Below are 18,166 nucleotides of genomic sequence, written 5' to 3'. Positions count from 1 at the left end.
AAATCTAGAAGAAATCTTCGACATTACATAACTGCTAGACTGTGTAATAATATTATTTGTTATTTCCACGTTCAGTAGCAGATCTAGGATTTATGGAAGAAAACACTTCTCAAAAAACATCCTACGAATCATTCTGCTTTCAACACACCACACCCAAGTGGGAGACCTGACCACACTCCAAGTCTGATGTTTACCAGAAAGTTCCCACTGGAACCCATGGAAGTGCTTCATCTTTTATTAACAGCTACCCGAGGAATAACATAAATGTGTCTCATATGAAAAGCTCCTCTTGTTAAAGACATTGGATAGCACTATCAGGTTTAGGTGACTAATGTTTATTTTTAAGTGGGCTTTCTATGTTCCATGTGTGCTAACACAGGCATGCATCATACCTAAAAGCCTTACAACATCAGAGATTCCCAGCCACTACTGTCTTTGGACATTTGCCCACTTCATAATAGAACCACTGCAGAATTAGATCTAAAAAAACTAGTCCTGGCTTAGTATAGTAAACTAACAGTATCAGCAAGAGATTAACCAGCAGCAAGACTGGAGATGGATGGAATAAGCTGTTCTGGAAAAGCAGTAGAGTAGTAAGGTGCTATCCAGTATTAAGGAGTGAGTTCAGCCATCAAGAAACTTTGCACAGTTCTCAAATGTGTTTTTGAAATAAGGATTCATCACTGTTTTTTTCTACATAACATGCTGTTACTGTAACATGTAACATGTTATATATAAAACTTTCAAATAATATTTTGCCTACTACCAGACGTCTAGCATCAGATTTCAATCATTTGCTGTACCAGAAAAGTCAAGAAATGCCAGCTTGGTCAAAACAGGGAATTTGGTATCACATGCAGCAAGGACATGGCAAATACATGTTGGAATCTCTCTCAAAGCTGATTCTGAATGTATACAAAACCAACTAAACAGATACTTTCATCATTTATACAAGACAGTCCTCTACACTATATGGTTTCAAACAACATTTTACTGTTTTCCCCTTCTGCCTTTTCTTGAAAGATCAGCTAACAACAATGAACAGGTAACAAGCAGTAGAATATTTACAAGACACCCATATCTGATATAAAGGAAGAACAAAGACTTCAGAGTTCAGTAACGACATGTAAGAGACACTCCAAGCACTGTCGGAAACAGCAGTCAAATGGTGAAAGACAGTAAATAAAAATCTTGTACTGAGCAATTCACAAAGCATTTAAATATTTAAATGTGAGCTCTTCAAGGAGACTGAATAATAAAATGAAGAGACTGTGCTGGGATCACACAACAAAGAATATATAGCTATACACAGAAAACTAACGTTTAGAATTAAAAATGTACTTTGTTAAAGAAAAGGAGGAAAAAAAGGCAGAAGGACAGCTTTACATGTATCTAGTAATGCTGCAGACTGCAAGAATAAAACCATATGGAAAAACATCTGAGACAGTTTACCTTAGGAAACCTTGGATAGACATCTATACTATTAACTGAATGAGACTTCCCTCAGCAAGGTTCGTCATGACACTGACAGGCTAATTCAACTAATATAGGTGGAAGTTTTCAGAATTTTAAAGGAAATGAAGTAGGAAGGTAATCTGAAAGTGGGACAAACTACAATATGATTGTGATTACAAGAATACTGAATAAAGTTGATGTCTCCTATCATTAATCCAGGAGAAATTATAAGAAGAGAATTTCATACAGATACAGCAAAAAGTAAAATCATGAATGGAAAATAGTTTAGATTTGCTACTTTGCAGTGGCACTTGGAACACAGTCATGACAGAAAACCTTTAATAAAATAATTCATTTTCTAGACAAAGGAACATTTGACACAACATCAAATAGGAAGCAATTTAAATTGGAGGAGATGTAAATTAGTTCCTAAATTATTAAAGTAAGTAAGAAGCTGGCTAAAGGTAAAATTCCTTCTGGTTATAGAAAAAAAGATACCAGGGTTGATAGGAAATTCTTAGCACTGAATATAGACAAGTTTTGAGGACTGAATTTGTTTCATATCTCTTTAATACTGTTGACAGGAAATGCAGGAGCATACTAATAAAATGCCTTGAAAAGGCAGGCTGTTAGACATACTGCAGTCAGATCATAATATCATAAAACAAGCTGTATAATTGCGAATTAGACTAACAGAAATAGGATGGAATTCAAAAATGGGATAAAAGACTCTATGTGATCTTATAAGGAATTCGAACTGGTAGATTATCACTCAGATAAAAAGGAAGAGGAAAAATCTTGTATTAATGAATCCAAACGCATGCTTTTTCTTATTAAAGTAAAGCCATTCCAAGTTGCAAACTGTAGGCTAGAAAAAGAGAAGAACATACAAGACAGACACAAAAATTCTAAGCTGAGATTCTTACATAGCTACTGTTTGACATGGACAACTGGAAAACGTTGGCAGCACACTATACATCTTAGTTAAGGCTGATTACAAAAATAGAACCTGCAAACTGATGTCTAAATATACTCTATAAATATGTGAATTGCTCTGAAAGTAACGCCTCCCATTCATGTCTGTGAAAAGTACAATAGATACAAAGAGAACAACAAATATATTTAATAGGGCAAATTCTCAGCTATAAAACAGTTATTCAACATAGTCAACACCATTAGCTATGTATTTTCGCTAGTGACAGAAGTCTGCATGTCATGTTTGCGAAAATCAACAGTAACACAGCTGACCCACTGTCTGATGCTACAACTGAAACACACCACCCACCACCTCATGTGCTCACATCCACTGTTTTGTTTCCATAAACATTCAGGAAGCATCAATAAATGTCAGTGGATGCCACTTCTTCTGCATGAAGGAATTCAATTCCACACCTTCGCTTCATAAGCAGTTCTATGTCAGACACCATTGTGTCAGACTGCCCCTCTGCTGCCATCTGTTGCACAGTAACACCACGTAATGGAATATTGGTGGGAATGTTCAATCTCTGCTATCATATCACCAACATCTGCCTCTGACATTATGGGACAACTAACAAAATAGGAGGCATTACTTATGGAGTAGCCCTCCTATTACATTGTTTAGCTTTTCATTAGAAGTCATTAGCTAGAAACATATTTTCTAGGAAACAGAAAAACAGATTCAAACGTTGCTATTATTATCTCCCAGTTACATTTCGATCAGCACTTAAAAGAGATACATAGTCTCAGATGATCAAAATACAAAGAAACAAAATAATGATTCTCTGGGTCACCTTCAAATGTGGGACTGGACTGGAAGCCTGTAGTACATACAAGTTGCTACTAATGAGCAAATAAAGCATACACTAAAAAAAAAGAAAAAAATTCACATGCCAACCTTGGTATTTCATCTTCTTCCCATTCAATGAAAGAAGCACTGTTTGAATTTGCTGCAGAATTTATTCTGTGATGCTTACTTCCACCTGATGTATCACCTGGAAAGAAAAACAGTAGGAGAAATTAGTTCATTTATGCTTCAGAAATTGCAGCTATTATTTAATATTATCAAAATGTTTCTGAAGAATAAATAACAGCTGCATGATATCGGCTTCAAAAAGTCACGTAAATGGCTTGACTTTCATAATCAGACACGCATAAGATGAAAAATGTTTTCAACACTGACATTATTAGATACAATGGTCCACTTGTATCTTAGCCTAAATTCTAGCTTTTTTCTTTGAGCTTACTTAGTTTTAGGTAAAATTCAGGATTCCCAAGTGTCTGGGTCTTCAGGTCAGATCCCAGTGGAAAATAGATGTCAAAGTAAACAATGAAACACAAATGAAACAATGAACACATTTTGTCTTTCTTATCCATTAATGCATCTGGAATATACACAATATACGCGTGGCCAGATGCAGTAGCAGTTAAATAGAAACCTACAAGAAAGGAACATGTTGTCTGATTTACAAATTCAGAAAACATTTTTTAAGTTTGCTTGGAGGTGTCAGTACAAGGAAGTGCGCTTCAAGGTCATACTGGAGAAATCCCCTCCTTTGTGGTCTCGTGAACGTTCACTCTTCAGAAGGAGGAACAACAATATACACAGGATGTAGCATACAGAAAGAAAAAAAGCTTATGAATGGAGATGGAGGAGAGGGAATTAGAGGAGAAAACTTCAAAATTACTATCTCCCACTCCAGTGTCAGAGCAGCTTTAACTTTGAATTTTCTCATCTATCTTGGTTTGTATTACAAACTGATAGGTTTGTTGTTTTTTTTTCCTGTATTAATACCCCAAAATTTTACGTTTGTTGAAGATAGCATCAATTTAACTGTCTGAAGCTTTCAATAATATTTACTAGAACATATAATTTTATTCTATAATTTTAAAAGCAAGTACTGCACACATTCTCTGCTAATTTTCCAATACCTGGAATAACAAGGATAGGAATAGCTCATTTAGCAGAAAAGCCTGAATTACAGTGTTACTACACAGCTAACTGGGAAACATGATGCCAAAAATGCCTCTAAGCTTTACTGGACTGAATAGCTGCTTGTCATAAGGACAACATATCACAGCAGCTAGGAAAGTCTGTAAGTGAACAGGGAAATTTTGCCAACAACATACTCATTTTTGAAAATCATAAGCATTTCAAACACCAGAGCAGTTTTATCATATTGGAAGTATTTGAATACATCCAAAAAGTGAAGCTCAAATTCCCCTATCAGTTTGTTTCTTCCTTTAGTAATGTTACTCACATGTATGGAAATTTAATGACACTTAGTATCTCCTTTGCTTAACAAGAAGATTTTTAAAGATCTAACACTGATACATTAAGGTCTTTTAAAGTCATATTATAGGAGAACATTAAATTTCTGAAAAGTAATAAAAGTTTTATAACAGTTTTTTAATAGTTTTATTTGGACACAGCGCACAAATGCATCCCTATTCCTTACTATCCATTAAGAGAAGGATTTGAACTGAAGAAGAACTGTGTCTTCTGGATGCAAGATACTGACAGCAGGGTATTCTCATTATTACAAATTTACCTGCTGATCTTTCTCAGCATTTGAAATTGTCTGCCCTCCTCCACGACAAACATATCTATGGAAATGGGTATTCTGATGCTGACTACTTATATCTAGCAACAGATTTATTATTAAATTTTACATTCCTTACCACCATGATTTTTACATCTTCTACAAGGGAAGTTAAGCACGCTGTACTTAATTTTGGCAAAAGCTTATACTGAAATGTATGAAAAAGAAACATGGTACAAACTACAGCTGACTAAAATAAATGTGGTAAATGTGCCAGCCATAAGCAGAGGCTGTGCCTTCTTCACCAGCCTGACAGTTCTCAGCTTGAATCTTCCTAGGTCTGTTGTGCAAGGACTAGCTACTCAACAGCACTGCCTCTATATGTTGTACCCTTTTGTCTTTAAGGTGCTTGGGACCTGCAACAGATTGAAGCAAGTGTGATGTGGAGCCACTCAAAATGGTATTAATCTTGCTAGGAGTACTGCTTCTATTATCTGGTCAAGATAGGACAAAGTAGTCTGTCAGGTTCTTGCTTTTATCCTCTTCGTTTTCTACACTGCAAGAACTTTTAAAGTCATAGAATCATAGAATGGCCTGGGTTGAAAAGGACCCCAATGTCATCTAGTTTCAACCCCCCTGTTATGTGCAGGGTTGCCAACCACCAGACCAGGCTGCCCAGAGCCACATCCAGCCTGGCCTTGAATGCCTCCAGGGATGGGGCATCCACAGCGTCCTTGGGCAACCTGTTCCAGTGCGTCACCACCCTCTGTGTGTGAAAAACTTCCTCCTAAAATCTAACTTAAATCTCTCGTCTCAGTTTAAGACCATTCCCCTTTGTCCTACCGCTATCCACCCTCGTAAACTGCCATTCCCCCTCCTGTTTATATGCTCCTTTCAAAATATTGGAAGGCCACAATGAGGTCTCCCTGGATCCTTCTGTTCTCCAAGCTAAACAAGCCCAGTTCCTTAATCTTTTCTCATAGGCGAGGTGCTCCAACGATCTCAGCCCCTGCTCCTGCTCCACCACATTCTCTTCACCCGATTGAAACATAGATCTCTCACATCTAAGTAAATGATGAAGGAGAATACAAATAGCTGATGTCTCTGCCATCTCTCATGTCAAAGGGAGAGGAAGAACTACGGAAAAACGATAGGACTTACTATTCAATACCATTAAATTGCATGTCTCCAGAAAACCGCTATGGATGTGTGGAAGGTACCTGACTAAACCTTTTCAGGACTGACAATCCTGAAATGTTTGTCTCTGAATGAGTTTTTTTAATTTTCTACAGTTATGACACTACTAAAAAGTGTAGCCTACTGTTATGTATAGAAAGACTGTTTTTTTTAGGCGCTTTGAAATCCATGCACTTATTTATTGCTGTCTAGATACACACAAACAGAAAATATGGGGAAAAAATTGAAGGCAGCATGATTCATTTTCTGATTTTACAGAAAGATATTTTACCATTTTTATGGAAACTTGCTTACTATAAGAACAACTATAACTTAACAAAAAATACTTATTTTTCTAAATATAAATGTCAAAGACATTATGTTCTTCATAATGTTATCTCCCCTTTATTCTGCAGCATTTAGGTAACATTATGTATGTTCTTACCAATCTTCAGTTTCACTTAAGTGCATACATTCAAAAAGTCAAATTGTTTTTAAAATGAAAATTAAAAATATCTCCTTTACTCAGTCATTTATATTTCACATTTCAGCACTGAGTAAATGACCTTAGCACAAACAGAAGCATTCTAATTAAAAACAATGGAGCATTACAAAATTCTAGCTAGATTGTAAATGCATTACTAGAGCAAAAATGAATTAAATTGGTGTAGGGATAAAATACAACTATCAATACAATTAAAGCAACATGATTACTATGCTATCTCTTGTGTAAATTCAAGTAAGTATCATATTGTCAAAGAATAATTTATTTTCTACTGCCTAACTCGAAGAGCGGTATGAATATCTTGTGAAAAATGGTCAAAAGCACAATGGTGACAAAATATGTTTTTTTAATACATGGTATCTCATTTTCACAGGACAGGCTTTTCCCCAACACCAATACACAGCCACATGCAAAAATAAATAAATAAATAAATAAATAATTTTAAAAAAAATCTATGAAAAGCTATATAGAGACTTAGTTTTGACACATAAGACAAACTAAAAGGAAACAAGATGTGATACCCATTTAACCAAAATGTTAAAAAATGGTAATTTTTAGCCCTCAAAACAATTATTTAGTCGTAAGAAAAAACTCCTTACTTTTTCTCCTCGCCTTTCTGAATTTGACAGCAGCCAGGTTTATTAAATTCATTCCATATAAGTTGTAATCTATGAAGAGCTGAAGGAGGTAGGGAATATGGGCTTCATGAGGCTGGTAAGATTTGTTCATTATGGCTCCACCTTGCAGAAGCTCACATACTCTAAAATTAAAAATAAATCAGAACATAATACTGTAATTGTTTCTTGTACAACAATGTTGTTGTTTGATTTTATCAAAATATAAAGTATATTAAAATATAAAGCATTTATAAAGGAAAATTTAAAATATGAAGTGTGCATTTGTGTTAGTTGTATTTCCAACTTAAAAACTTTATGTTCACAATAATGGATTCCCCAAAATGTTGCCTCCTAATAACAAACACAAGAGTGTTAGTTCTGTAAATCTCAGTTTAAACAAACAAACACAAAGACCAGAACAGAAAACAAAACAAAACAAAACAACAACAAAAAAAAACCCACAACCTTCCAAAGAAAAATCATACCATGTACTATCTTTGCAACGTGTCCTAAGCTGATATAGTCCATAGAAGTCCTTCTACAGCACAACGATGGCATCCGTATGCCTACAAACCAGTAATACCTTCGAATCTCTCTCCAATTCTCCTCTCCCTGGCATATTTATCAAGAAGTCCTGCATTGTTTTAAGGTTTCATACCATACACACAGAAGCAGCACTTTAATAGCTTCTGTGAAGCACAGTAAGTCTGCCGTTTTAAACACCAGCACATTAAAAAGCAACTGCCGGCATTTGCATAATTATAAATCAGTGCAATAAATTTATCTCAAAATAGTATGATATTTCTAAATCATAGAACAACACTAAGTATTTCGGAATGCAAGAAATAAGATTTAAACAATAAAGTTTTATCTAGAAAAATTAAAGGAATAAACTATGTGAAGTGTTAATCCTTTTTTTGGTAGAAGTAATTCAAACACGAGAATCTTCAAAAATCCAAACTGTCACCCAACTGTCACCAAGTCATACATGTACAGACTACATTAAGATGGAAATTTACCATAATGCAGAACAGGCCATCATTAAAAAAGTTATGAGGGGTAACGATACACAATTAAGGATTTCAGTTTATGCTGGAGAAATAATTCCTCTTTATTTATCACTGTCACAGTGGTTGCAGTAAACTGAGGAAGTCAGTGCTTTCTTTTAATAGGGCACTACAGAAACTGTTTAACAAAAACAGCTATTCAGTTTTGAAGCTAGATTCCCGCAATGGGCACAGGAACCTAAAATGTAAAAACTAACAAAATTCACTTTTAACATCACAGAATCATATCATTAAATGGTTTGGGTTGGAAATGAACTTTAAGATCATCTAGTTCCAACTCTCTGCTACAGGCAGGGACACCTCCCACTAGACCAGGTTGCTCACAGCTCCATCCATCCTGGCCTTGAATGCTTCTAGGGAGGGGGGCATCCACAACCTCACTGGGCAACCTATTCCAGTGTCTCACCACCCTCACAGTAAAGAATTTCTTCCTAATATCTAATCTAAATCTACCCTCTTGTAGTTTAAAGACATTTCCTCTCATCCTGTCACTACCTGCCCTTATAAAAAGTCCCTCCTCAGCTTTCCTGTAGGCCCCCCGTCAGGCACTGGAAGGCCAGTATGAGGTCCTCTCCAAAGCCTTCTCTTTTCCAGGCTTAAAAGCCATGACTTTCTCAGCCTGTCTTCATAGGGAAGGTGCTCTGACCCGCTGATCATCTTCATGGCCCTCATCTGACCTGCTCTAACAACTCCGTATCCTTCTTGTGCTGGGGGCCCCAGAACTGGACACAATACTCCAGGTCGGGGCACACGAGAGAAAGCATGAAAAAGTACTATGTATAAAATAGAACTACATTGTTAAGTTCTATATGAAAAGTAAAATGATGCGAATGTGCTCATGCACATAAAAATTGCAGATAATACTAAATAACTGAAGGCACGTATAATTTGGTCCTATTTTGCAAACATGCTACTCCTTTAAGAATATTGTTACTGGCATGCTTAAAATTAGTAATTTTCCTACTGTTTTGAAATGCTTGGACAGTACTCTTATTACTTCTACTGTTAAAATGTATGCAAATCTTGCTCCAAAAATTACTTTTTCCACTCTAGATACAAGGATATCAGCCAAAATTTCATATCACTGTATCCTTACCTTTTTACCATTGCAGGATTGTAAAGATAGATCTTCATGAACTGTCTCTCCTTCTCATGGTAACCATAAAAAGGCCTGGAGAGAAAAAAGTAAAAGCAAGAGGCTAGCCAGTTAAATGGTGGCCTTGACTCAATTGCAATTTACCATGAAGCATATGAAATCCAGAAGAAAAAAAAACAGATGAACTGTATACATATCCAGGAAAATGAAAATTCCAAGCATTGCGCCAAAAAATCATTATGCTCCAAATGTATTTCTTAATAACACGTTTTCACTCAGTTTCAAAACCTGAAGTGCTTCTGGTGCACATGACAATTCTTTACAAACAGATTCTACAGAATCTTTACCATTATTATTATACACCATTAAAAACACACTATACTTCTGAATAGAAAGACAGTACACGTTCCATAAAAGATGCTGACTCAGTGGGGTCAGACGTGTAACATGTACACATTTGAATTTGGGGAGGAAGGCAAAGTAAAAATGGAAAAAAAGAATGCAGATGTCTGGGGTAAGATAGGGTTATATTGCACACTTTGCATTAGAAATTCCAGTCTAGCTCAGAAAAGTGGGTTCAACAGAAAGCTCCTGTCATTGGTCAGAAGTCTGCTAGAGATGATAAGATCACAACTTGACAGTGTTTAATGCTGCCACCCATTTTCTGAATGACTAATTTCAAGTATTTTCCACATTATTTGATGAAGTGCCAAGTACTCAAAACTATAGCTGAAGATAAGGGGAGCACCACATTACTACACAGTGTTAAAGATAAAAACAATAGGCTCTATGCTTGTCAAATTACCTAAAAGGTTCACTTAAGAACTTCTGGCTTAGCACTGTTTCTCACCTTCCTCATATGTAAACATATTGATGCCACACCATCATAATAGTACTTTCATTAAACTTATTAGCACCGGACTGTTTCAAAAACAGTATTCAGCTCTTCTGATAAATGCTGTAACAAAGTCACTGAGGACATTAATTTCACAGATCAGGTATAAATGAGTAAATATCAGCTGTGTAATATAAATAACTGAACAATGAGAGCAGCTTAAAAGAATGAATTGCTGCCCTTTTCAGTGATTACTAGTCATCTCGTGCACTAAATGAGGCATGAGTCCTGAAGAAAATAGGATTTGAGAATGCAATTAAAGAATACATGTCATAATGAATATGTCAAGGCTAAGCTGAGGCTGCATAGGCAATATTAATTCTGGTATTACTTGACTGAATTACTGACTTTTCAGCATCAAGAGCGCTAATCTAATCTAACATGCTTGTAGTACAGCATATAAAGGAAACAGGCCATAATTCAATGCATTGGGTGAATGCAAGAAGTCTACAGTTTGCAGCAATAATGACTGAAGTCAACAGAAATCCTGGTGTGCATGTATTCAATTGTTACTTCTATAAAATATTATTAAAAAGTGGAGCTTTGATGATTACTTGCAATGGTTAAAAAAAAGTAATAAGAAGGTTTTCAGTCCTAAATTAAATGCAAACTCAACAATACAGATGATCTTCATATGATCATATGCATTCATATATATTATATGTGATAAGAAACATTTAGATCTGGCAGTAAGGAACATGGTTTAGTAATACTGGTGGTAGGTGCACTGTTGGGCTAGATGATCTTGGAGGTCTTTTCCAACCATGGTGATTCTATAATTCTATGAAATACACAAGCAGTTAGAGTGAGCTGTTTAAAAAATGTTTATGGTATTAAAACTGAGGTAAGTTGAAGCAACAAAACTGAAACTTATGCTGAAAAAGAGGAAATGAGATCTTGTATGATGAAGCAATCTCTCTTATATAAATAGTAATAAACTTAATGACAGTTTATATATGTACAGTGAGTTATAATGGCTCAATACGCTGTAGGTAAGTAAATTAAGAACAACTTTTTTGAAATTAGCACTTGCAAGGCAAATGATCCATACTCACATTGACAACGAACTCAGGAAAGTAAGATTTACAACATTTACAAACTAAGATATGAAAACCTACTTTAACTTTGCAAAACAGAAGGAAAATATATTTCACCTGATTATTCAAGGTCCTTTGCTATGGAAGCTAACACAACAAACGTCCTATTATACCTGTAAGGGTTTACAGAACAGCTTTCCTACTGATATAGAGAAAAATGGGTAAGATATCTCCAAGATTTAAAGAAAAATACAGGCTTCTCAACACAGAGATATTTTAAAATCTACAACCAAAATCTGACTTCAGTTAGAACAGAAAAATACAAACATTTCTGTTACCACACAAGAATGTCTATCTACCCAGGTAAAACATTAAGGTGTATTGCAATTCCTTTTAGGGGCATCCCATTAGCCTCTTATGCAAGCAAATAAAATACATCAGTCTTTACATCTCTGAAGTAAAGAGAGTGTGATTTTCAGTAAAGACTGTTTTGAAACTCTAAGGCACAAGAGGTGAAAAAAGGGCAGGCTCCTACTCTGTCTTCTGTCTTCTCACTGATTCAAGGAGAAAAGACTGCCTTCAGCAGGTTAATTCCACTCAGGCTACACTGTCAAGATGAACGGCTATGCCAGTATTCATACAGCTTTCAGAAAAAAAAAGGAAAAATAAAGAAAAAATATGGTAGGTGAGCATTCCTGCTATCGCAAAAATAAAGTCCTGATTAAAAGTAAAAAAAAGATACTGTCATCACTTTGCTGGCAATACTTAGAAAACAGCACTACAATTGGCTGGGAACAGAAAGATTATCTTCCCAAATCTAACATTTAGAAAGGATATATTTCAAAAGACCAATTAAAAAAAAAAAGAAAAAAGTAAAAGGTAGTGCTGCATACTACTGAAAATTAGCATTTACATAGTTTTGCAGGTGAAAAATTCAATGCATATACAAACCGTGTTCCTTCAGGACCGCTTCCTATTATTCACCATGACTTGACACATTTTACAATCCTTGGTTATGGAAGTCAAATAAAAATCGATCAAGAGAATCCTTAAAATGTTAACATTCAGTAATATTATATAGAAAGCTACACCAAATAAAAGCAGAACATTCAGCTTGACAGATAAGTGAGTAATGTTTAAGACCCTCTGATTCATGCCCTGTGCTGCCAGAAGGGTCAACAGAAAAGATGACCTGACAGACCCAGGATGGATCTTCTAGAGGTGTCATCTTAGACTACTGAAATAAAATTAAAAAAAAAAGAACCTAGAGGTAGACTCCTGCAAGACATCTGGTCACAGGGAACTTAGAATACCCCAGACAGGTAGAAAATGATGTCAGGAACATACTGTTATAGTAGCAGAGGCAGAAAAATACTCAAAAGAACAGAGTTGGAAAACGATAGGCAGTAGGATCCAATTTAGTTACAAAATGTTTGAGTCAAGTATAACTGTTGATTATGTTAGATCATAGCAAGTAAGAAGTGCATTTAATAGTTGTATAGGCCTGCATGAAGGCAGACAGAGGGGAAAAGGAGGAAAAAATACAAGTATAAAGAGAAAGGAAGAGACCATACCTAAGCCCATGCCAAGTATTTCTAAATAGAACTGTAGAAAGCACTTCAAAACAAGTAAAAAAAGAATCTTAACAGGTCATACTTACATTCCAGATACTAATGACACTTTGAAAACATGTTGTATAGTAGAAGACGGATTGCCTAAAGCAACATTAAGTGCTCTGTCAATGCTGAATGCCACTTGGCGGAGATAGTGTTCTGGATGCTGACCAAATCCATCATACGGTACATAGAGGTAAGGAAAGACACCATGCAAGTGGAGACAAGTCTTCTGACCTAAAAAGAGAAGGTAAACATTTATTTTTTAATGACATCTTCATTTAAGTAGTTGCAGAATTTGAAATTTTTCAGGCTATTTTCAGGTTCTGCAGATAGGATGAATTGATTAAATAAGTTCAGATCCAGTTAATACAAAAAGTGCCAATTCAGAGCAGTTCTCACATTTGTTTTATTGACTAAAGCAATAAACAACAGACAAGATTAGATGACATAATGACAAATTCTGTTGTAATCTAAACATCTAAAAATCTAACAATTTTCTTTATGATAACAAGACAACATCACTCTGAGAATTATTTTGCATAATGATTTACTGTTGGACGATTTAACAGCTTCCCAGTCCTTGTGAAAATTTGCTGATTTCAAAATTCTTTCCATTCCTTATTTGGCTGAGCGTACAGCTTCTCAGAAATTAAAAAGAATGTCCAAGAACGTCCATCCACCAAGTCATTCAATATCCTAGTTATTAAGGTATAGGTTGGAATATGGAACGTTGATTCCTGTGACATCTCTGCCAGTCTCTAGCCTACTAATGACATAATTCTTAGTATTAGCTTTCATCAGTCTGCAACAACAGCAGAATGAGAGAAAACACCATGAAAACCATACTGCTAGACAAGACCACAGTTCAAGCTTCTGCGTGGGACAAGGTAAGTACAGCAATGGGGATTGATAATTTACAATCCTCATCTGTCTCATCTGTAAAGTGTATTCTCTGTTCTTTCCTCACCACAAAACAGCACAGCCTGCATTCACTCCTGAACTGAAACTCCTGTTCACCATCTTCTAAGCCCTCATAAGTCTTCATGACTTCTCACTGGTCAATGAAAAAGGCTCACAGAAAACTACTGTGCGTCGGCACACATCATTCAGTAGCTCCCACCCCACTGTACAGACAAAGTATATACCTCTGTATTTTGTCTAGGTAGGCCCTCTGCATGAAGGCAATGCTTTAACCAACCATGAGATAAACACTAGGGAAGAGGCTGCACAGCCACAGTGGCCGCAACTCTAATGAACCAGATTTCCAAAAGTTTATTCTTTCAAACTGAGATTACTTCCCAGCAAAAAGACCTCTACACTCACTCCCACATTAGTGCTCCACTGGCCACCCAGTAATGACAGCTGTAGGTCCATTAAAGAGCAAGCAGAGCAGACAGAGCCAGGACACCTGCACATCTCTACACCTTTGAAACATGTGCCTTTGAATATCAGAAGCAGCACAGATTTTTCTTTTTAAACTGGGGTTCAGATCCATTGTTCTTTCTCCAAATATTTACTGGTCCTTCATGTAAGGTCTCAAAGTGAAAGAAATTGCTTAAAGGATGCTAGCACATGGGATGTTCTCCAAGGTGATGTTTTTTTAAACTTTCTAGAAGTTGAACCCATCAAGTCTCTTCAGCAATGTTTAAACAGCACCTAAATACACATTCATAATCTTGAGGTCATCACTTATAAAGAATTCTGCCCATACTAAAGAAACTAAACAATACGAACTACAAGTCTTTAAATGGCAAAATGAAGGACAGAATCAACAGCTTTACATGGCAGGAAAACCTCTGCCCCCATTGTGAGAGAGATCATTTATTAGTAGGATATGAATGGAGAGAGCACTGATCTGTGCAGTGATAGCAGATCACTTATGTTCACAAACTAACGTTCTGCATCAAGTTACCAACAAATGTGTGTCTCTCTCCACATCCGTATTTAACATTGATTGAAACAGGGCTTTTCCCCCCTGACTAAAATTAGAAGTGGTCTAAATCTTCATGGTTCTTCCTATGTTTACTTTTAAATAATGTTTTAAACACACATGTGTCACATTCAGAGAGAAATTCAAATTTTACTCATATACATTTGTCTGAATGCTCACTGAGGCTTTTAAAAAAAAGAATAAACCTACCCACCCCAAACTGTACTTAATAGTGGTATAGAATAAGAACTTCTGGCAGAAATACAGGTCTATCCACAGTTTTGTTACCTACAACTTGTCAAGTCAAATCAGTTCTACACCTGCACGTTAATTTTTACACAAGAAGCTCTGAACTCCTGTTATAACACCGAAATATCTTTGCTTTAATGGCTGCCAAACTATTCTAGATTATAACAAAATTGTGTTGCCCTACAAAACAAAATTACAAAGCACCAGACTAAATAAACCAAGGGGATGGTATGAAGTTATTATTTAAATTCAGGTTCCTGACAAGTTAAGTAGAACAATTACTTAATAATTCCTTTAGAGCTAACATCTGATTAGTCAAGTTAAGTGAGTTAAAAATAGAGGTATATTCATTTCAATTGCAAATATTTAAGATTTTTTGCTGATCTGAAACACCACTTTACTGCTGAAAACAAAAACACTTCCAAAGAAAGCTCCCTTATGCTTCTTTCTCTCACCTTCCTTTGCACTCCCTTTATGTGCAAAAACCCCAAACCGATCACGGAAAACATTGCAGCTTTCAAGTGACCAAAGCACCAAACTACCATTTAGTTCCAGGGAAATCTTACAAACCATCCACACTGAATCACTCTCTCATTTTTGATTCTGCCAGGAAAGCAAACAAGCTGCTGCTGATGGAAGGCTCCGAGGCGGTGAGCAGCTGTTAAGTTACGTGGCTTTGTACAGTTACTCACTTTGATCCTTGTTAGTATTCACTCATCTATCATGACATTCGGTTATACTATTTTTATTTACAGTCCACATTATTGCAAGTCTTACCCTACCAGTGTAAGAACTGACCCGTTTGCTTCCATCGTTTAAGTAAAAGCGTTGAATTGCACCAGATGTTGCGGTGTTGTGTCTGAGGCTCAGGCTCCAGGAGCAGCAGCCACGGTTTGTGCTGAGCCGCTACAGATTTCTGGGGATTCCTTCCAGTAGAGCCACAAGAAGAAAACAGATCTACCCACCGAGGAGCTCAGACCACACAGACGTACCAATTAACATCAATTAAAGCCTTGGCATTGGATAAGGTTAAAATGTTTTATGCTTTAAACATGTCAAATCTCATGTTTCTCTTTTTTCTTTTTTTTTTAATTGAGATACAGACAGAAGCAAATCTGTACTGCTGGAACAACAGTGACTGCCTACAGCAACCAGCTGATGTTTTTACACTTACCCACTGCTTTTTTTAAATGTGCAGAATCAGTGGAAGTGGTGCTCTACAGCAGATTCTGCAGAAGAGCCGTGCAGACTGTGAGACTGCTCTCCTTTGTCTCTCAGTGCAAAGCTGAAAGCCTAGTAGTGATTTCCAGAGCTTACCTCTTTTCAGCAAATAACAGTATTCCATGCTACAACACGGGTACATAACAACTACTCTGCACCTGAGAGAGAGACGTGTACGACGGCTCTATTAACAAATGGACATACTGTGTACGTAAATGCAACAATTGATGGTGATAACCAGCAACCGGGAGGAGGATGCTGCCCAGACAGCCCCTCCATAGCCCAAACTCTGTTAAAGAATGGGATCTGCACTGGTTGCGTTACCTGCAAGTCACAGATCAAGCACACCAATACATGATGCAAAAGGGCTGCTGAGTAAATGTACAGATATGTAGAAGTAAAGCTGTGGCCTACTCACAAGCTTTTTTCAGGCACTGAATGAAGCAGTGAATTAATGAATGAGAAGTGCTGTTGTAATACAGGAAAGGAGCAATAGACAAAGCTCTGAGATACTACAGTATGCTCAACTAGCAAACTGGCACATTCTATGAAAAGAAAAAAGAACATCAACATAGATGAATAGCCAACATAATAATGAATCAATACTAGACAAGAAAGTGAGACTTATGTGGTTGTTTTTTTTTTTCAGACATAGCCCTAAACCCACTTATTAAAAGATTATTAAAACCCACTTATTAAAGCAAGTAACAAAAATGTTACCAAAGTATTAAAACTAAATATAGCTTTGCGTACTTGAAACCCAAGAGACAGGGTTTAAAAGAGCAAGCCTGCTAATTTTTGAAGATGGTTGCTATATGCATTACAATTAGGAATGCACGCCAGATATAATCCTTGCTCTACTGTCATTCAAAATATTAGAAGAAAAAGCTGTAGTAAGCCTGAAACAGAAAACTTCAATATGACTAGGAGAACTGAAACCAGTAGGATAAAGGAATGCAAAACTACTAGATTGTATATCAAGAACAAGCAAGAACTGATTTCTTCTAACCACCAGAAAGCTCAGCCACACAAGATGATCTGGAACAGAAAAAAAACAAGTTGGGATCTATGCAGTATCACAGAATGGCTGAGGTTGGAAGGGATCTTTGGAGGGTCGTTTGGTCCAACCCACCTGCTCAAGCATGTGTATAAGTACAGTAAGCAAGATAGAGAGCCTGAGGATTATCATTTCAGTGTCTTCAGAGACATGCTTTTTCACCATTTGAAAATAAAACTGACTCAGTCTAAGCTTCTAAAAATATTTCTGAGCTGAGATAAAAGTGGACAAATCTCAGTACAAAAGAAAACATGAAAAAATAAGGGACCTTATTGTATTGTCCAGCTCAGGAATAAACTTAGTCAAGGTTCTTGACATGTGCTCAGATGACATGAACCTACGGATTCACCACAGCTAGCACATGAAAATCTTATATGTATTTGGGCAGGAAAAGATGGAAGTCCATCTGCTCTGAATTTCACAGAATGGTTTGGGTTGGAAGGGATCTTTACAGATCATCTAGTCCTTCCCCTCTGTCAGAAGCAGAGACACCGTCTACTAGATAAGGTTGCCAAACCCCCTCCTACCTGGCTTGGAACACTTCTAAGGATGGGGCATCTACAACCTCTTTAGTCAACCACTTCCAGTGTTCCCTCCCATTACAGTAAAATTTTCTGTTCTAATCCATCAGTGTCTTTCTTATACTGGACACCCCCAAGCTAGATGCTGTACTCCCTTGTGAGAGCCTGCCTGAAGAATCACCTCCCTTGACTTGCTGGCAACA

The 18,166-nt window shown here is 36.5% G+C and overlaps 1 protein-coding gene across 1 annotated transcript in view; it reads right to left on the bottom strand.

The window, feature by feature from the left end:
- The window catches only part of LOC100542364 (DNA polymerase zeta catalytic subunit), a 45,022-nt gene extending 30,992 nt beyond the window's left edge, over positions 1 to 14,030 (bottom strand). Inside the window, exons 1-5 of the mRNA XM_031552229.1 lie at positions 13,904 to 14,030; positions 13,030 to 13,219; positions 9,438 to 9,512; positions 7,257 to 7,417; positions 3,332 to 3,428 (exon numbers count right to left, since the gene is read on the bottom strand). Coding sequence (XP_031408089.1) covers positions 3,332 to 3,428; positions 7,257 to 7,417; positions 9,438 to 9,512; positions 13,030 to 13,219; positions 13,904 to 14,030 — 650 coding nt within the window. The remainder of the gene's footprint in view (positions 1 to 3,331; positions 3,429 to 7,256; positions 7,418 to 9,437; positions 9,513 to 13,029; positions 13,220 to 13,903) is intronic.
- Positions 14,031 to 18,166: the final 4,136 nt, after the last annotated feature.

Source organism: Meleagris gallopavo, chromosome 2 (genome assembly GCF_000146605.3).
Source record: "Meleagris gallopavo isolate NT-WF06-2002-E0010 breed Aviagen turkey brand Nicholas breeding stock chromosome 2, Turkey_5.1, whole genome shotgun sequence".
In the NCBI taxonomy this organism is placed as follows: domain Eukaryota; kingdom Metazoa; phylum Chordata; class Aves; order Galliformes; family Phasianidae; genus Meleagris; species Meleagris gallopavo.
The sequence above is the reverse complement of the archived record's forward strand: the minus strand, read 5'-3'. Positions and strand labels throughout refer to the sequence as shown.